Here is a 21,276-nt window from a genome sequence, read left to right as displayed (position 1 = left end):
GAAATCTTAAAGAACTGTCTTGTGCCTCAGTTCCTCCTCTTATGAGTCTCCTTCTCTGCGGAATTTGAAAGAGAAACAGGTGTTACATCTATAGAGTCTTACCATCCATGTTTCAAGTGATGTCAAGAACTGTCCCCTTTTCCTTACAGATGTAGATTATTTTTAGAGCTTGTGGGTTATTTTGCAGTTTCCAAAGGAATTATTGGCCTCTTCATTATTTTGATTTGTTTGATATTCTGAGAATTTTGCAGGGCCTACCTGATGAAGAGTACAACGAGGAGGTGGCAGGTAGCTGTTGGATCATCCAAAAAGGGGGAACAGCAGGCCAGTGGTGGTGGAAAGAGTAGTTGAGGGCATTGGATTGTGTCCCTGCACTGCCGTGGCTTGGCAGTGTGACGCTGGATGAACTGGCTCCTATTTCTGTCTCGGTTTCTGCTGTGAAAGTAGGCCAGTTCAAAAGGCATTCCTGGGGGCATCTTAATGCTTTCAAATTGTACTCAGGGCTTCAAATAACAGGAATCGAGGACAGGAAAGCCATCCTATTAGGAGACCTAGCATTTTTATGTGTTTGGTCAGGGTATGTCAGCTGCTTATTTTAGAAAACAGGATGTTCTCTGCAGTGTGGTGTAGAGCTGTGTCTAATCCTTTCCAGGTGTAAAATAGGAAAACCTTTTTTTAAAACAGCATTTGCCGATCCAGAACTCGTACAGACCCGAGTGGAAACTTGGGTCCTTGCCCAGCGAGGGGCAGTGAGAGCTGGTGGCAGTGACACTGTACAGGAAAAAGACTGGGATTTGCTGCGTTGTCTCTGCTTTCTTTTCCACCCCGGGAGGAGCCACGCTGCTGTCCCTTGAACAACGCGTAACAAGTACTTGTCAGCGCTGGTGGCCTAAGTGAGGAGTCAATTGCAGCCTCCTTCGCCATCTAATGGCCACAGGCAGCACTGCCACCTGCCCCGCACTGTGCCCCCAAAGCGTCTGAGCAAGTGCCAGCTCCTGGGGCCCAGGGCTTCTGCATCCCCATCGCCTGCTCTGCTCACCCAGCAGCTGCTGGCTCGCTTGGCTCGCTAAATTCCTACAGGCACCCCCGCTGGGAAAAAGCTTCACACTCTGTTTGTCTTCAAATAGACTTGAAATACGTACCGAAGTGTATTGTTTCTTGAATACACTTGAATACACACAGCTTTTCCACACCCCACACCCCCCCTCCGGGCTCCCCCTGTACCCTCGCAGCCCCTCCAGGCACCCTCAGGAGAAGGCAGAGCATGCTGTACCATACAGATGTTGTATTGCGACTCTCAGGATCACGATTGAGCCCTATGTTAAGAGCCTATGAATCACTCTGTATTGAAAACAGGGAGAAGTGGGTCTCATTGTGCAGGAGAGGCTGCATGTCTGCTTCTGTGGGTGAAGAGAACCATTTGTTCCTTTTAATAGATTTGTTTTAGTTTTGTAATTATGTCTTAAGCGAGGATCTAAAAATATGTTGTTGAAGAGAGGTAAATGACATTCCTTCCTACTTTCGGATCAAACAAAGGAAAATCACAAAGTGACTTGTTGAATAGATCTCAAGAGTCCTAATTTGTGTCCTTGTCCTTCTGCTTTAGGTAATAGGCAAACATTATTAGGGGCTCGGTGGAAACATAATAAAAAGGTGCTACTAAATGTTGTTTCAGCAAGGTGAAGGAAATACTGACCCATTTGGACTAGATTCGTCTTGTTTTGGTGCATAGCAAGGCCATAAATTCTGCCCAAAACTTGATTCACTACAGAAAGTGATTTGGGGGGCATTACCACCTGATCATAAGGCAAATGATAGGTGACTGAAAGGAAAGCGCTTTGGTTCTGGAAGGGCTGAAATGTCCAGTAAATCATTATCAGTGGAGTAATTTAGCTGGTTTAACTCGGTAGCGTTTCTATGCTCCTCCAACGCTGGTAGTTTTCATCAGAAGTTAAGATGAAATTATCCGTCCTCAAAAAAATCCAAGACTCAACTTCGGCTTTATTATATTCTTTGTCGTGTAGTCTCTTATCTGTGCCATAAAACCGGGAATCAAATCTGGCAGTTTGAGAAAGTAATCACATCTCTGATGAAGATATATTTTGTCACTTAAAACATACACTTTTGCTTCACCAGCAACCAGCGCTGTAGGAAGCAGCATATAATTAAATGTTGCTGAAGAAGTTGATTGTCAATCCGAATTCAAGACATGGAGGTCAAAACAGCGTTTGTGTCCTTGTGTGCTGGCTGCTAAGCCTGCCTCAGAGTTACAGGTTTACCATTAGGTGGCAGTTTCACTTACTCTTGTGTTTTCTCAATGTATATTTTAAGTCTGCGCAGTCCTGTGAATCTGTGTGAATCCATCGGTTTCATCATTTACTGGGAACTTTCTTCAATATTTGAATACTTATCTTTGCCCTTTTATAACTTTCTGGGTGGGGTTTTTTTTTTGTTTGGTTTTTTTTTTTTTTTCCTGAGAAAATGTGCACACTCCCAGGTTCCAGACTGAGGGAAATCAGTTAGTTCTCTTTTCTTGGTTTAAGTATGTTCTCCAGCCACAAAGTCTATGTTCTTATTGCAATCTTATTACATGACTGAATTTCCTGAAGAGCTGGGACTAGAATTTATGAACAAATATAATTCTGAAGTGTTCTGCTAACACTGAGGGAAGTTGGCCTTTGAAATAGATACAGCACTGAGGTGCTATTTCAAAGATCACATGATAAAGACCTTGTTTTAAAATAAAGGCAAGGAGAGACTAAAAGAAATGGCTGCAATCTCAGGCTTCAAAATAAAAAAAAGTAACTACATCCTGGGAATGTTTAAGATTAATCCTTTAAACTTTAGCTCATGAAAGTCTCAATGACCGTTACATGCAGATATTTTTGTGAATTCAGGGTTTAGAAGCAAGAGATTGGGTTTTGCTCAACGTCGGTGTACAAGTACTCCCATGGCATCTGAGAAGCCAAGAACCAACCAAGCTTCAAAGGCTTTTCTTCCTCTCGAAGTACAGTACCTCTCAGCCAAAGCTGAGCCACAGTGATTCAGAAATTAAGGAAAAGGTTTGCATTTTGTAGGATTTTTATAGCAAAATGGCACCTGCCTGGTGCACAGTACGCACATTTCACTTTGCCTGGTTACTGGTACTGTTGATCAAACACCATAGCTGTCATATTCTTAGTAGCTTGGAGCTTGGCTTTCCGTTTGGGAATGTGAGAGCTTTGCCTCTCTTCCTTTGGTTATGGTTTTCTGTTGTGTTCCTCTCTGCGTGGAGGTGGTATTCAGTCTAATTGACACAGGAGGAGTGTTTATGCAGTGTAAAGAAGCATCGATACGCTCTGGAAGACCAAGTGGCTGCAGGTGTAATCGTGTATTTCCCGGGAGAATGGGTGAAATGTGGCTAGATACAGCCCTTGTTGGTTTAATATCATGCAGAATGTTGTTCTGACATGATAAAATTGCTGTTAAGGCAAAGTCAGCCCCTTAACTCCCATTGAAGATAATGATATTGTGTGTTTGGCAGCACTGTGCATATTCTGTTTTGTTGTTTTCCAAAGTTGGTTGGAAATTGGAAGGAAAACAGGTTTGAAAAATATCACAAAATTTGATTTCTGTTTTACAGGTAGGAATTATCTGATGTGCTCTGTTTATTGCCTTGTGCAGGTAGCTGGCTGGTTGTGCTGTTATTTGTATGGGCCTTTGCACAGTAACAGGAGAAAGAAAAATATGAAAGATGGTGGTGGTGGGGAAGAAATGCCATATTCTGATGCCACAAATGGTAGGAGGGGGAAGTCTGACAGGTGAAGTACATACAGCTAGCTGGTTTTAGATTATTTTTTTTCAAGGTACTTAATTTCCAACTGAAGGTGTCCCAATAGGCAGCTGTTACGTTCAGGCTCAAGCAGTTCCTGTCATTATGAAATAATTTTTGTCTAAATAATTTCTAAAATTGTACAGGATCCTCTAGAATGTAGAAACCTCCAGACTGTAAATTCTTCTGTTTCCTTATATTGGCTTTGATTTAGTTTTAGTTGTCTTTTGGGAAGGCTTCCAGATGGGGTCGTGAATATTTTCCAAACTGGGGGCCATCCGAAGCCATGTGGGACATGAAGGCTTGATACCAGTTTCACATGCGGTTCCACCAGCATGCTTCAGCCCCAGATAACAGCTGTGGGCTTACTTACCCCACCAGTCTGTCCTTATTGCAGAGCTTTTACTGCTTGTTACCCCCTATGTTTGGTTGTGTGACTCCTTTGAAATGTGGGCAGGTGTGAGGGCACATAAGTGGGGCTGCTCCTATCTGCCCCCGCTTGCCTGAGCAACACTTGAACCCTGCTCCCCACGGCTGAAGGTGCCCTTTTTAGAACTGCAGCCCGGCTTTCTCATCCCTTTCCTACCCTACAGCATCCCTACCCTACAGCAGAAACTGTCGGGGTGTAGACTGCAAAAAGCCCAAGAAACGGGGTTAGATATCACTGAAGCAACAAGCTGTTGAAAAACTGAAAGAATGCCTTCAGATATTGTAATTACTTCCTCCCCACCCCCCCACCCCCCCCTGGTTTTCATTGATGATGATTAATGGCTTCTATCAGTGTAGAGAAATACCATTTGAAAAAGTATAAAATGTCAGACTCTTCCCCCACCCACCCCTTTTTCGGACTTGTTTAATGAGGGAAGAGAAAAATGTTCTTCTCTGAAGTAAACACAATTTGCTGGTAGGGCCAGTTCTAGTCAGGCTGCCTCAGAGCCTGGAAAACCTCATGATGGATTTGCCACAGCCTTTATACAAAGTTAATCTGATAGCCACGCTCCCATCTGCTTTTACCATGCTTTGTTAAATTGTGTCGGGCTCCGTTCTAATAATCTCACTTTCTCTGACACACTTTAGTGGTTTGGCCACATAATACATGTGAAAGCATTCTTCAGTCCTCCAAACATACATTCGAACATCTGGCCATCCCCCAAAATTACCTTGGCTTCCATCTTTGAATGTTCTCTTTGTTCTGATTCATTCCTTTTCTTTCGTTGCAGAGTTAACTCTTACTAGGTACCTATTTCATATTGATATCAACAGGAGCTAATTGCTGTAAGAGACTTGTGCATCTAATTACCTTTATGGGTAATTTTCAGCAAATAGATAGTAATTAACTGTCCTGACCTTACCTGTGATCCCACTCAGCTAAATGAGATGGCTTTTGCAATTTACTCTCCTAGTTCCATCTCTCCTGCACTTAAGAGTCTGGGAGACATTTTAGGTGAAAGCAAACCATTCTTTCCACTGTACAGAGCATTAAGGCTGTGGCTGTGGACCTTTTTGTCAAGCACCTAAATTTTTATTAGAATTCAGAATCTATTGTTAGAAATTGAACATCCTGTCTGCCATCTTGATGAGCAAACATGTCATACTTGTGACACAACAAGTAAGGTAGCTTTATCACTACTTACAAGTAGTGATACTTGTAAGGTAGCTTTATTCCTTCCCCTGTCCCGGACTTCCTCAGAGCACAGGTAGCCCTCCAGGTCATTCTAAACAGTGATTTTAGGATGTGGAAAAACCTATATTTAGGTTAAGACTACAAAACTCCCGTTTTTCTCTGTCTAAGCTATTTCTGAACTCAGGTCTTTAGGAATGAGTGGCTGATGTTTGAATTCTTCACCCCATCCCTGGGGCAGGGATATTGACTGTATCATCCCTACTGCTGTTCTGAACAGCACGAGGGCTAACACTGGCGTGGTGGGGGAAGCAATTCTTCTTTGCTATTAGTCTGTGTGACTTTCCGGTTTAGCATGTAAAGAGGAACCTAGAGGACCTGAGAACACCGGGGTGAAATGAAGCTTTTTATTACCTCCCGATTCACTGTGAAGTTCCTTCCCAGGCAGTTAATTCTGCAGGTATGCTGCCCAGCATGGAGTGAAGAAGTTGTAGGGAGAGTGATGTCATGCGGGACGTGCATTCACTGATACGCAGACACTGAATTTTATGTTTGAGTCAATTTACAGGTCTGAGGAAACCCTTTTCCCCGATGAGCTGCATTTAATTTGGCATAATTTGATGTAATGGATCAGAAATGTTGTAACAAAATACATCACGTCTGGTTTGCTGCTAGCAATCTGGAGAGTAAATGTCCCCTCTGGACTTTATTACAGTGGACAGAAGTGCTTTAGACAGGATAAATAGCAGGCTATTCATCATCAAAACTCTTTAACTCGGAGTTTTCCATTATGTCTAGTACAAAGAGGGCAATACAGGATGTAGGTACATTCTCACATCTTATCTGTAAGTGGATGCAAATGTCTTGATAGGGGGTGACAATGTGACTGCTTTCCAATTTCAGTTCGGAGCAGGTGTGATCCAAGCATTTTGGCAGAAGTCATAGACACTGTAGAAAGTGATTTGAAAATCTTCACAGAAACGACATTTTCGGTCTAGGAAACCTGGTGATTTCAAGATTTGGTCTTGTTTTGAATTGGAATAGACTCGGGCCTCAGGAACTATCTCAGTAAGTCTACTGGTAGAAGCAGCTGAAGAAGATTCAGCTTTACTTAACTGTGGTGTCAGACTGGTGCTTTTGGAGTATGACACTCTTCTTTGTATTCTGACTGCTGCCCGTAACTTCAAAGTGAATAAAATGGGCAGCACAGTGGTGAATGTGAAAGTTTTAGGGTCACAGTTGCTGTCATAATTTATACATCTACACTTCTTTTGGCTGGAGGATCTCATAGAATTTGCCAACGCTCACTAAACCTTCACAGCTTCCCCAAGAAGTAGAATTTATTATCTTTTACAATTCCCATCAAGATCATTGGAGGCTCTTGGAGCTCAGAGAAGGAAAAGTTTAATGGAACTCTCTTCTCCATGACTATAAATCTTTGAGTTTTGGATGGACAGTTTAGGTTGTCTGCTGTTGTATATAAACCCATCCATTGAATGCTAGTCTATGCACTTAGAAGATCCTGCACCACAGCCTTCGGCATTTGAGATAGACTTGCAGGAGTTTAATAACTGTGATTTTGCATAATTAGTGTTTTGCACTATGAATTGCTAACTCAGTCCTTACCAAGAGATACTGATTTTCTAAGAGGGAAATTGCACTTGGTAATGTTTGGAGTCAGAGGGAGAGAGCTCATAGACATTCCTTTAATTGTCTAAACAAGGAAATTCTGAGTAATTTGGGTCATCATTAATACAGAAGGACCATACATGCCTGTGTCAATTTGGTTTTTTCTTCCTTATTTATCTGAAATTCTCTTTTTTATAAATATATTTCTTTACAGGTACCAGAGCCATACAGTGGAATTTGGTCTGCAGGACAATCATGTTTTCAAAAGGCAGTGCCTATTACCTGAAAGTAGGACTTAATTTCTTTTATCTGCTAGTGAAATTTACAGGCTTGAACATGTATCTCTTGCTTCAGCCTTCATGATTTTGGCAATATCAACTGCCATCCCATGCCAACTACTAGTTTCTGCCTCTCTTTTCCTCTTTATCACGGTTACAATAATTGGACAGTGGTAGCAATTAGCTGGGTGAGCAGCCCTGGCCGTTGCATCTCTGCTGATGACTTCATTAGGAGTGGAGGGAGCCCGTGGGATGCCTGGAAATTATTTCTGCACTGTCTGTGCTGCACTGGCTGAGTCTTGCTCTCAGACAGGCATCACCCTGGGATTAGTGGTTTTGCAAATGTTTTTAGGAAAAGCAGCGGCTCTGCGGTAGGAGAAGAAGAGGCTCTGAAAGGACCTTCCCCCAGGTCCTAGTATTATAAACTCAGTTTAGTTTATCGTATATTTTAAGTTCAGAAGTTGTAGTCTGAAACCTGAAATTACCTGTTATCCTGTATTTTTCCACTGTATGTACGCTCTTGTTACCCTCCTAATTGCTACCTGCTCTGTTGTATCGGGCATCCCCCAAAGATGACCTATTTGCCAGCCTTTGTGAGTGTTTTGATAATCCTATTTCCATGGAGCTGCTTGCCTTACATTAGTTACAAATAGTTACCCAGCTCCTCTGCCCACTTGTTTTCTGTATGGGTCTCTCATGTCTGGCCCCTCCAGAGATTTCCTGGGTTGAAGAATTGTTGCTTTTTCAAAGACACTATGGTGTACCTGTGATTTTTGTGGACAAGTTAACCCAACAGTTTGTAGACCCATGTTTTCCCTCTGGTCCCTGTCCTAATAAAGGACCTCTTCCAGGACTGTATGAAGTTCAGAGATTTGGGTCTGTCAGATGAGAAAAAGGAAGAAAAGGAAATTGAGGGATTTTTGGTCCATGCTGTGCACCTTCCTTAAAACAGCAGGAAGAGGCAATATGAAGAACTGTTTTTTCTCTCCAGTATTAAAAAAAAAAAGAACTAAGGGGAGGTTTCTGTGCTTTTACACAAGGCTATGAATGTCATTCGCATTACAACTTTGCTTTTCAAAGAAGGTAGGCTGGTGATAACTGCCTTTTTAGTAGCTTTCTCACCTCTGTAGATTTTATAGCAGAACCCTCATCTCCTGGAAATTTGGGGAAGTAATGCAGATTTTACTGCTGAGAGCCACCCTTAGAGGTCTTTTAATTTTCACCTGAGAGTCAGCAGCCACTGGGAGATGTTGGCAGTGTGTGACACACCAGTTCAGTGAGAGCATCCTGGCTTGTGGGAAAAAAAGACTGAAAGCACAACAGTCAGATGTGTTTAGTAGTGTCATAATATGTTTGGTTCCTAATTGTAATTATTCTGAGATGATTCAGCAGAGGTAAAGAATTTGTCCAAGGACATACAGTGCCTGTAGGAGAGCAAAGTTTTGAATCTTCTGTTTCTTCAGTCTTGAGAACATGCTGTAAGCAGCATTGTGATAACTCACAAGACAAAATTGTTTCCATCTCAGATCAGTAGCAACTTGCAGGTGTAAGGTGATGTCTGTGAAATGGTGCAATAACCAGTGAAATTGGTGCATCTTGGCACTTGTCATAGAATAATCATGGTTGAAAGGGATCTCTGGAAGTCTTTGTCCTAACTGCCTGGTCCAAGTGGGGCCAACTTCAAGAGCAGAATCAGTTGTTAAAGGCATTACCCAGTTGAGTTTTGAAAATTTCTAGGCGTGGAGTTTCTGCAGCCTTTCTGTTGCAGTGTGTGGCTACCCTCATTGGGTAATTTTTTCCTTATAATTTTCTGGAATTTCTGTTGCTGTAAATTGTGTCTGCTGCTTCTTTTTTTGCACTGTATGCCTCTGAGATGAGCCAAACTCCCTCATCGCTGTAATCCCTCTTTCTTGGTAAAACACTGCTGAGAAGGCAGTGATCAGTTGCTTCATGCAGCTTGACAGTGCCATGAAGAGGACTTAGAGATGTTCGAACTAAATAGAATTCACATCGCTTTCTAAACTGTATCACCCATGTAATGCAAACTCTTAAGACTATCGTTTCAGTAGCAGATTTCCCCATGCCTTCCCCATTACCTGCCTTGGCTTTGAGGAGCAATTTTTCTTCTACCTTAGCCTTCTTGACAGAGATTTCTTCCCAAATAGTTGTACGCAGCTCTGTAAATGTTAGAGTGACATTTGGAGTAAGTTTGAAGAGCCCATGTGCTCCTTCTTGCTTCCCCCGAGTCTCTGCCAAGCTTCAGTACGGCCATATAGCCTCGCACATCACCTCCCAGGGCTAGCAATAACATTTACAAGCTACAGTTTCCTCTGTCTGCAAATATTTCCACGAGCTACTCACTGCTCTTACAGCTCCTCCCTCGCCCCAGTTCTTTATGATTTCAGCCCGAAGAAGAGAGACGCACAGTTTATTAGATAACATTTACCTTTCATTGTGGATTAAGTGCTTTTTTTTTTTTTTTTCCTCCTGGCAACTGCCCACCTGACAACACCCTTTAATTAACTTATCCTCTTTTGTGCGTGGTGAGAGGAGGAAGCACGTACCAAGCCTAATGCTGATGGAAACTGGTACATGCGTCTTTGCGGGGTAGCCACAGGTTAGCCTTGGGAGCTGGAGAGTTGATTCATTACAGAAGTTAAACAAAGCTGGAATCCAGAGTGCAAAGGCTTGTGAGGTTTATTAGTGGAGGGAGATTTGGGCTCCTGTGTCCTAATATACCTTCTGTAGGTCAGTTAAAAAATTTAGAAGGTCTCCATTGAAGCTTTTGTTGTAGACAGTCAAAAATCTGGTGTGATTTTTCCCTTACAATGGAAACTTCACGGTTTTAACTAGTTCCTTGAGATTTCATCAACTTTGAGCTGAAAAGTCTCAGGACCGGTTTATGGGATTTTGGTATTATATAATCTCACCATAATATCATACTAGAAAAGCAAGGCGTTAATTTTTGATTCAGAAAAAAAATACTTGTGTAGTTCTGAAAAAAATTCAGAATTGCTTCCGTTCATAACCAAAGTCATTTTAATGTCTAAACTTTATTAATTAAGCTTTGTTGTTGGGTTTTTTTTGTCTGAGAATGGACATTATAGTACTTGCACTTAACCTTCCACTTTCATGCAGATGTGTTGCTTGGGGCTCTTAGTCTGCCACCTTTGCCTAGATTTTTTTTTACATCTTTCATTTTGTGGATACTTAGGTGATATTTTTTCTGCAGTAATCTGCTTGCATTTGGAAAAAACACAAAGGCAAGGGATAGAGAATATATAAGATACTGAAATAGGGAGGAGACAGTGACATGGAAAGGGAAATGGTGAATAAAGTATTTATTCTGCTCTGACTTTCTAGATAAATAAGTGTGGCTTGCACTTCAGGTGTTCTTCAGGAATTTATTATTTTATATGAACCAACCCGCACTTCTGGGCTATTTTCAGACTTAAATGTATATTAAAAATAATGACATTTAAAAAGTAATGTTATGAAATAACTTTTACAAAGTTTTGAAAGAAAGCGTTTGATGAAAAATACTCATCTGGATGTCATCTGGCCTATGTAAACATCTGCTAGCAATTTTTGTCTATAGCAGCAGCCTTATAAATGACAATTATTATTACTGCTCCACCAGTATTCTTGCATGCCTGAAAAAGTGATGAATGCCTCGAAGCTAGCTCTATTGTCTCTCTCGTTTGCTGCTCATTTGGAAATATTTTGTACACATTGTACCGATAGGGGTGTCTTACGTAATTACTCTACTTTTAGTGCCCATTTACTATTAACTGACGTACACTATTCAAATTGGAGTATTTGAATTTAAGAAGGTAGTATACAAATCAGAAAGAAGCCAGAGGTGAGAAGCAGAAGAGGCACGTTTTAGAAAATAAAAGCTAGGAGAAGTTGAACAAAAGAGGTTTAGAACAGAGTGAGGGAGCTGGGGTAATGGTATGCTGAGCTTCAGGAAGTGAAGGTCCTTTTGTAAAGCAGCTGTATGCCCACTGGGAGTAGGGAAGGAAGGCGTCATCTTCATTGGAAGCAAAGAAAAATTGGGATTGATGTTGCAAAAATACTTTGGTCTGTGAGGGAGATGAAGCACCGGCAAAAACAGCAAAACCAATCCAGGTTCTTTACGTTTCTGTGGTTCCATGTGTCCAATATTTTGACTGTTTTATCTTCGTGAGTTTTCAGTGCATAACAGCTAATGATGATGCTATTGACATCTTGTCAGGCTGAAATCTTTAAGGCAGAATAGCTTTGTTCTTACTAGCAGAATAAACCTATCAGTGGCTGATTAGTGATACTATTTGCAGGGTATTTTACTAAACTAATAAAACCCATTCTTATTTCTAATGTAACGGCTCTCTTTAGGCAGGTATTTAAAGATGGTTTTGTGTTCTCTGTGGTTCTCCTCTTCAGTGCTAGTGAATTACATTTCCAGTTGCTCTTTCCTATTTGTCAGGCTAAGTAAGGTGAGGTCCAGCGGCACCTAGATGGGAGACATCCAGGGACAATCCAATTTGCTGCAAAAGGTGTCATAGGGCATTTAGTAAACATGGACTTTTCTTCTGGGTCAGTGAGGAGCAGTTCCAGAGCATGGTACTGCTGGCTACACGCCGCCAGGGCCCTTAGGGCACTGACAGGCCCTGCCCGGCCCCAGGGGCTCCCCCAGCCGGCCCAGGGCCCCATCTCAGCCCCCTGGGGCCACCAGCCCCTGCCCCAGCGATGCTGCAGCAGGGCTGGTCTCCAGCTCCCCACAGCCCTGCCTGACCATGGGCCCTGACAAGCCAGGCCCATGTCCCATCCCTGTCACCGTGGCCCTGCCTGGCGATTGTGGCACCTGATCTTAGCCCTGGCCTGCAGATTGACTTTCTGGGCTGACCCCGGACCTGCCTCATCACCATGATGTTGCCTGGCTCTTGGTTGGACCTGGCCATGATCTGCAGGTCTTTCGTGCTCATCTCCTTGGGTGTGTTGTACGGCTCTGGGCAGCTCCCAGCTCCTGTCCTGCTGGATGACAGACATGCAAGGTCGTAACTGCTTGTGAGCACTTAAAACTCCCATGATATTTTTTTCCCCTAAAAGGAACATTACCTCTGGCATCCTATTCAGATTTCGGTCTAAGTGGTTACATTTGGGTGTCCCTAATTACTTGACAGACTTCTGTTGTTGAAAGTCATCTGTATGGAATCTACTTGGACAGGAATGAGGATTTCTTTTTTTAGGCCCGTTTTCCAGTTCTGGGGTTGTTTGTTTGGGTTGGTTTTTGTGGTGGTGTTGGGGTTTTTTTTGTTTGTTTGTTTTTTGTTTTAAGTGTAATTTTGGTTTTCAGAAAACCAAGGCTGTTTTTATTTGTGGCCATGTGTCTGCTAGTGGATATGGGAGGGGAAGAGGTGTGCCGTGTAATGCCTACAGGAAAGTTTTGTCTGGTTTCTGGATACAAAACCTTGACACTTTTTCTTTAAGCATATTTGAATTTTTGCAAGAAGGTGGAACTGTTTGGTCTATATTCCCCTGTAGTTTTGAACCGTCATACCTATTTTCCACACTTGCTCCTTGCCACGTGTCTTGTGCCTCTCCAGTTGGTGACACTTGGCTTTGGAAGCTCTGCTCAGTGTGAGCGGTGGTGAGAGCTGGCCCTCGCAAATGTAGCTAGGGGGAACATGTTGTGTGCCCCGAACTGCTGTCGTTGGTGAGTTGAGCTGAACTTTTAATGAAGGGAGGATGTTTTTCCCTTCTTTTTTCACTATCTTTCTGGAAATTTCAGGAAAAAAGCTATATTGTAGTCTGGGAGGCAGGGGAAAGAGACCACAGGGAGAAGCAGGAGACTACGGAAAAACTAAAAGGGAGAAGAAAGGCAAGAGGCAAAGAATGAAGATTGATACAAGAAAAAGGTTAGAAAGCAGGAGAAAGCACAAAGAGGTCTTGGATATTTTTCTATCTCTATTCTAAGAATACGCCTGTTGCCACCTCCCCAGGAGGTTTATGCAGAGCCTTGTGGGGAAGCAGCAGTGAATTGCTCCTTTGGATGCTAAGTGTAAAATTAAAGCTGGCAGGATCTCAGAGCACAAGACTGGGAAGCTAATCACTCCTAATAACATATTGATTTTCACAGATCTCTGGCATTATGTCAGGGCAGTTTTGAATCAGCACCTGGTTTCTTCCTCTTCCCATCTCCAAGCTAATGGCAATGAAGCTTCTGGCTTTCGGATCGCAAATAAACGCCGCTCTGGCTCTTTTTGTCTGTACAAATCTGTGGGTCTCTGGAACATGGTTTCCCCCATTCCTCCTATGTGTCTCTGTGGGATGTCCAAGTGTAATAGCTACGCTAAAAGTAGAAGGGTGGAAGGAATGTGCATGTATTTTAAACATGGATAACTGTGCCGCTGCCTTTATTTATGGTGCTGAACAAAAGCATTACAGTCCCATTGCTGCAGATGGCTGAGGACAATCGAGTGGATGCCTGTATTCAGGCAGAAGTTGCCAGCACCAGTGCCTAGGAGGCTGAGGTCACCTAGTTGTTGCCAGGTTACATTCAACCCTGAGCAGATTTGCTGTATGTGTTGTGCAGCTGTAACGTGCCTTCCTCGAGTTTTGGGGACTGACTGTCAGGACAAGGAGATTTTATTTGTATGACTGCTACTAGGCAATACCCTCCTCTGAAGGGGTATTTTTGTAGCTGGAGAGAACGGTCTGCTTGCAAGGAGATGTGCTGAAAAAGCTCGTGGATACTCCAGACAGTGAAGACTTGTGTGGTGAGAATGAAATCTCCTTCTTTTAAAATGCATACGTGGTCTGAGCTGGGCCAGGCTCAGGTCACATAGGGCACACATAAGAACAGAAACCCATCATCTCCTATGGTTGTGTGGAACTTCTAACTATTGCAGGCTATTTAATTTCATCTGCTTGATAGTTACAAGATCTCATTGCTCCGTATTCGTAGCAGACTGCCAGAGAAGGGACAGTAATACCCTAGGTAGGCTACTGTGGAATATCAGTTGAAATGCTGTCTAGACTTTTGTGCCATCTTGAGCAATTCTGGGTGTTCTTCAGGTCCTTCTTACATAAGTATAATAATAACTGTTGGGATTTCTTGTCTGAGGACAGTAATTTTCTGACAATGGGATCAGTGGAGCTGAAGGACACGAATTTTTTTTGAAGGGAAGAGACTCATTATTACCACGCTTTCAGTTTGTTGTCTTATAGTGTCTGCAGAAAACTCGTGTTTCCAAAGCACCTAGTGCATGGTGCTGTGGAGGAGGAAGCAGTAGAGCTGGGGCACTTGTGTCAGCTACTCCCACTCGTAGTCCTGATATCCTCCAACCCCCTTCTCGCAGTTATGCAGGCGCTAGGGCAAGCAACTGTTTCATGCAAGGCACATCTGAGCTGAAGGCGTCAAAAGAGCCATTTCATGCTTGACTGCATTTTCTAATACAATCCGCAGAGAGAGAGAGGAGAGAGAGCACGGAGGGTTTGTGTGTACATACGCATTGCCTTTGAGTGTATGTATAATATACAGTACATTTAGTTCCAGCTTGCAGCTGTGGGTGGCAAGTAAGAGGTGCAGACGTGAGGGGAAAGAGAATTGGGCTTTGAAAAGAAGAAACCATTCCTCCACCTTGAGAAAGCAGCTTTGTTTCCTTCTCTGTTTCTTGGCCAAGTGAAGATGTGAGTCCTCAGGGCAGCACTGACAGCTGGTGTCTGTATGGCTGAGTGGGTGTTGCATGTAGAGAGCTTTGTGTGTACAGACCATGACAGTATGTGGGGAGCGTAGCTAAGAAAACTGGTGAATAGGGATGCTGTTCACGGCCATCTTATTTTAATGGTGCTCCCAGAAAAGTTTTCTTCGTAATGGGTTTGCATGTCCCATGACCAGAGGCTTGCTGCATACCAGCGATCAGTGCAGTGGGTTGCTGCACCAGCACAACCACAGTGATCCCCACCAAACATTTTGTAACCATATACGCGTCGCCTTTGTCACTTTATCAGCTTGCTACTTACATCCTTATTTATCATCTCATTCGCATATTTATTACACGCTGCAGTTCTGTTACTGGCCATTGAGGAGCCAGCCATGGGTCCTTTTCAGCATGGACATATGGCTGGTCCTCAGTTTCCCATCCATCTACCCTACTCTAGCATCTAATGTTTAAGCATTGAGAGGATATAAGGACTGCCTCCGCCAAGCTTGCTGTTTCCCTCTAGAAGTTTGGCTCCTGTCAGCATGAATGGCCTGGCTGGGAAATATGGGCCAAAGGGGTGAAACGTAAGGACAACATTTAGATTCCAAATACATGTTCTTGCAGTTGGTTAAATTTGATGGATTGTTAGTTATCTGTGGGGGATGTGCGGTGCCTGGTGAGAATCCCAACCATTTGAGAAAAATGCAGCTAAACTGGATGGGGAACGGGTAAGAGTGCTTTACAGAGCAATCCTTCCGTGTGCCTAGGGAGCTGAACTGGTATTTTTTTTAACCTCTGGGATTTTTATATGTAGTTTTGTGGTAGAAGTCCTACATGGAGCAATCTCTACGGCTCTGCCTTTGCTAGGGTTTGGCTATGGGGAGAAGGGATGTTCTGATTCATTTACGTAGATTTGTCAATTTTGCAAAAAAAAATGCTTTGGCGCATATTCCCGGACGGAAACAATGATTGCCATGCTGTAGTGGTTGCTGCATTTCTATCACAAGACTTTAATTCTGTCCCCTTAGAGAAGAATATCTGCAGGCAAGATCCTGAACAAATAGAGAATGTTAAATACTATAACTCCTTTCCTCAGTTGAACTTCCTATTTTCTTTTACATCGCCAGACATGATAGAAAAACATAATTTCTTTCCTTGTTTTTTTTTTTTTTTTATTTTTCCTCTTCCTTTCATTGTGCCTCCATCTCCTGACTTTTCCTGTGTTTGAAGGACACTTAAGTTTGGAATGGAGTTTGGTTTGTTCCTTTCTTCATTTGCGTTGCGGTGCCATCGGTTGTGTCAGCAGAGCTCTACTAACATTAGTTGTTAGTAAAAAATAAGAAAAATATAAAACCAAAACCAGCACAGATTTGTTGTAGAAAAGACACATTAGGAAACTTGTTTCATACAGTTGTTGTTTTTCTTTAAAGTGCTAGCAATGGAATGAAATTTCTCTCTAAAAAAACAACAGCTCATAAGAGTACCAGCAATAGGAACTGTAAGGCTTCAAAGGCAAGACTAAATGCTCTAGTAGAAGTGTTGTAGGCATTACTTAAAGTAGTCATTACAGCCGGTGCTGGGGAAGGCTGGGTTAATGAAGGAGATTACATTTTCTGGAAGATGTGAAAAATGGAGGCTTTGCCCAGGTCATTATCACAAAAGGGCCCTGTGCTAACACACTTGGCCTTGGGGATTGTGTGTCCATGGGTACTGCTGGTTCCAGTTGTGGTGGTTACGTTTGCTGCTCATACTTGCCACATAAGGTTGCTGGATGCAGTTAAGCAGTTGCTGTGTTTTTCCCCAGTTACATACCTTACTATGGTATGGCGAGTGGTATGGTTTCTGTAAACACAGTGCTCTGTGATAGATGTCAGGGTTCTTCAGCAGTGGAGATTGCACAAAGGTATAACTTCTTTTCATTTTTTGCAATTGTTTGCTCATTCCTTGCAGAGGCCTCTATCTTGAGCTATGATGGCAGCATGTACATGAAGATCATCATGCCTATGGTCATGCATACAGAAGCAGAAGACGTGTCCTTCCGTTTCATGTCCCAGCGCGCTTATGGGCTGTTGATGGCAACCACCTCACGAGACTCTGCTGACACTCTGCGCCTGGAGCTAGATGGAGGCCGTGTCAAACTTATGGTCAATTTAGGTATCGTATAAAAACCTTCCACTGCCCCTTCACTCTTAGTTTGGGCTTGTGATTAGTGTTTTTTTTAAATCATTTTGTTTAATTTCTGTTGTTTTGATTGGATTGGACTGATTTTTAAAATAACTGCTGAGACCTTCATGATGATATTCTCTTGCGGAGAGAAATTCTCTTCTGCACTGCTGCATGAAGATTTGCTGTTAGTTCTTCGTTATGGACAGTGTTGGTTTTGAAGTCTTCAAGTTTTTAAGTTTCCTTTCTTGGTCTGGGACTGGTGAGCTCTGTGTGAGACATGCTGCTTGGTCCATCTTTTGATCAGTTACATCCCTCATTCATCCAGCGTCACTCAAAACAGTCAATTCCAAATGTGGGAGGGAAGCAAAATGAATATGATAGCAAGGGAATCCCATGCCCTTTACAGAATTTGGCAGCGTTTGATACAACTTGATTTATTTTACTAATTTGCTAATTATTTCTATATTTTAATTGCTATATGTTTCAGCTTTTAGGGCTTTCTGTATCTAGCAAAAAAACCTGGGTTTTTTTGATTGTCTCTTTATTAAAATGAAGGCAATAATAAGTTCATCCCCTCCCATCCCAAAGGGTTGTGTTCTGTCTCCTTAGAGTTACACTTTCCCAGAAAATAATAAAAAAGAAGACAATTAGAAACAAGTCCAACAATAGCAACAATGAAAAAAAAAATTGTGAGCGAATGTGCTGTTAGATTAGCCTCAATGCTTTTTCTTGCCAGTCTTTAAGTATTGTACCGAATGACAAATAGCCTTTTTAAAGAATCTAAATAAACGAGTTGAAGCTTTCCTTTGCTTTTCAGTGATGCAACTTGTTGCTTCTTGTAAATCCAGGAATACAACTAAGAAGAGATTCTGAGTCAAAGAGGCAGAACTGTCATGATAATGCGAAATGTTAAACCTCTTCTAATATGTAGGGTACTCTATATGAAGATTTGTGCGTGGTCTGTGAAACCTTGTGTCAGCTTTCAAAATTCTAAGCCCCACTGGAACAAGCTTTCACATTTTTTGAGCTAACTATCAGCATCTTCAAAGCCCTGCTATGGTGATATCAGGAGCAAACCACGTAGTGGCTTTGTTTGTAGAGGGCAAAAAAAGTGTTATATGCCCATACCTGTAGTAGTGGTTCTTGTTTCTTAAATCCTGTCCCACCTAGATATGGCAAGTTTATCAAGGTCTTGCTGCACCATGATTGAGCCTGAGTGGTCCTCATCCTCACCTGGGCAGTATGTTGTCCAGCAGTTGTCCTCTGGAACTAGTTTGTTTTTTAGAAATGCTTCTAATATCTTTTTGGCTTAAAAAATGCAAGTCAGACCCTAATATCTACTTTTGGAATAAGAAAGTGAAGAGAAAAAGATGCATTTAAACAAGTTCATATCTCTTAAAAGCAAAGAGTCTGCATCTAACTGGCTGTAGAAACCCTTGCTTTTTATTAAGGAAAAAAAAAAAAGAAAATGCAGTGTTATAGAGTTCCTGTTTGGAAAATATATATATATATATATGTATGCGTTTTTTAGCTTGATTGAAAAATTGTAAAGCACTATTAAGTGTCTAGCTAGTGCAGAAGCAGTGCAGACTGGCCTAGATGACAGAGGAAATAGATCAAATTCAGCTACGACAGTAACTTCTCAAATAAAGAGAAACAGCACTCTGATGATAGCCATCTCTGCCTATATTAACTTTAAGTGAAGGAAAATTTCATAGATTTGCAGGGTTTCTCTGGAGAACAGCTCAAAAGAGTTGCTGTTGAGCATGCTTACATGTGCAAAGAGAATCTTTCACAAAACTCCAGTGCATGTATATATATGTATATATCTGTGTCCACATTTTTTTGTGATCTAATACAGTTGGTGCTAATAATCTGGCAAAGTGAGATTATTTTTTTCCACACTGTTTTCTTTACTGGCAATTATTTCTAGCCATTTTCTTCTCAGAGAATAAACTTAATCACTAGAAGACTGGCAGTTGTGTGCTTCTGTCAGAGAAGTGATGGGGCAGCTGAGTATCTGCTTAGCCCTACACTACCCCCTTGTAACCCAGAGCCAATTCTTTTACGTTACATGCCTTAGTTTCTCTTTTTGTTGAAGAGATAATACTTTGCAACCTGCCAGGGATGTGGTAGTATTTTAGTAAGCGCTGCTTCTATTGCCTTTCATACTCCCACATGAAAAGTACTACAGCATGAAAATTGCCAGACTTCATAAAAAACTGTCACTTTTTCTTCTGAGAAAGGTACCAGTTGTTTGATTTTGCTCTATCTTCATCTTCCTTTAAAATCAAAGAGAATAGGAGGAATTTCTCCTTTTGGGTGTTCAGGGCCTCCTAGACTTAGACCCTATGTGAATACAAGAAGGCCATATTTAGATTACCCTGAATATACTTATAATGTTTTTACAGCTTACTCTTTCCTTTCCAGTTTTTCCTGTATCGTGCTGGCAGACAATATTTTCCCTCAGGGCCTGTCAACATTGTGTGCCAGATTGGCATTGGGGTCTGTTATGCCATCACCTAGCCTAGAGGTGGACTGTTCACCTCTTACTATCTGGCATCTAAAAGACATGGCTAAAGAATTGACGTATGGTCTACACGCATTTGGAAATAGGTGTGTCATGGATGGTTTAATGCAGGGACAAAATCTGTAAACCAAACCCTGTGTTAACTGAAGGCTGTTTTTGTAGTTGCAGGGACTGAAGCAGTGCGTATGCCAGATTTGTTAGCTTTTCAGCTGGAAACTTTTGTGAGGTTGATTTTTCCCCCAAAAGTGACTACAGGCTGCATCAGTGGAAATGTGTCAGCACTTTCCATCTGTGTCCAGCGCAACAGAAGGGTAGTTTAGACTGTTGGAACCTGGACTGAGCTTCATCTCTCTTCGGATTTATAAAGCTCTCATATATATTCCTTGAAAGAGGACTTTCCTTCTATCAAAATGGCAAAGTTACCTTGCTGTTGAAGAAACAGAATTTGAGGAGGAATTACCTTACTAGAGACATTAATTTTCAGTTGTTTACTGTAAGTCACGTCTAACTCTTTAAGGAGACTGTTCATAGCCAAAATGCCACAAAAGATAACGAAATCTTCATCATCTGACCCTGCCAAAATCCCCCTCCTAGTGAGGAACGGTTTTTAGCACCACCTCTGAAGACGCTGAGTATGCTCGGTGCTGACGAGCTACATGTCAGCATCCCCCTGAGTGTCAAACCCATGACAGATGTGTGCAAACAAAGACTGTTTTGAGTGGTGAGTTATTGAATTGTGCTTTTCTTAAAAGTCATTTAAAACTGTTACTAAGAGCTGTCTCTTTCTTCTCTTCTTTGATCTATTCCATTTGATTACTTGTTATCATTTCTGTGGTTATTAAGGTCTTTCCTATGTTGTTTTTTTATTTTTTTTTTCTTTCTTTTTTCTTTTTTTAAAAAAATCTCCTCTGTGTGTTTCAGTTGTAAAGCTTTCCCATACCCCATCAGCCATGGTAAATCAAAAGATGGTATTCAACCCTTCAAAGGCCTGAAGCCTGCGGCCCGCACAGCAAACAGCCCTGAGAACAGAGCGTACAGAGCAGCCTGCAGGGGCTGGCATATCCCACTCACCTCCTCAGCACTCAGCGTCCAAACCAAAAAGGGGATAGATGCTTCGGACAGGAGGCGTGGGTGGGCACGGGCGGCTGGGTGCTTGCTCTAGAGGGTGGAAGGGAAAGGAAGAGCAGTGATGAATATTTCTCGGAGAAAGAGGGGCGAGGAAGTTGTTTCAGACCTTTGCCATATAGGTGCCCGAGGCCCTGCAATCTGCATGTTGACAGCACGTCTCACAGTAGTTTGAGTGTTTGTTGTGTGAAGATTAGAAGTCCAAATGTGATGCAGATCTCACTTCTGTTGAGAGGACTTTGAAGAAATGGGTCTGGAGTTGAAGGGGAGAGAGAGAAAAATGAAGCAAATCATGGCTTGGAACATGCTTGGGAATAATTTCTGGTGCTGAGAAGATGTGCAGAAAGGGAAAGAAATGGCTGGTTCGATAGGGAGATACACCTTCAGTTTTTTCCTCCCATTGATGAGCGTGAGGGTTATAGTGTCAC

The 21,276-nt window shown here is 42.2% G+C and overlaps 1 protein-coding gene across 1 annotated transcript in view; it reads left to right on the top strand.

Annotated features, from left to right (window-relative positions):
* The window catches only part of LOC128908215 (neurexin-3), a 431,350-nt gene that overhangs the window by 291,273 nt on the left and 118,801 nt on the right, over nucleotides 1–21,276 (top strand). The window contains exon 6 of the mRNA XM_054197919.1: nucleotides 16,978–17,181. Within this exon, the coding sequence (XP_054053894.1) occupies nucleotides 16,978–17,181 (204 nt within the window). The remainder of the gene's footprint in view (nucleotides 1–16,977; nucleotides 17,182–21,276) is intronic.

The sequence above is a fragment of the Rissa tridactyla genome, chromosome 4 (genome assembly GCF_028500815.1).
Source record: "Rissa tridactyla isolate bRisTri1 chromosome 4, bRisTri1.patW.cur.20221130, whole genome shotgun sequence".
NCBI classification, from domain to species: Eukaryota; Metazoa; Chordata; class Aves; order Charadriiformes; family Laridae; genus Rissa; species Rissa tridactyla.
The sequence above is the reverse complement of the archived record's forward strand: the minus strand, read 5'-3'. Positions and strand labels throughout refer to the sequence as shown.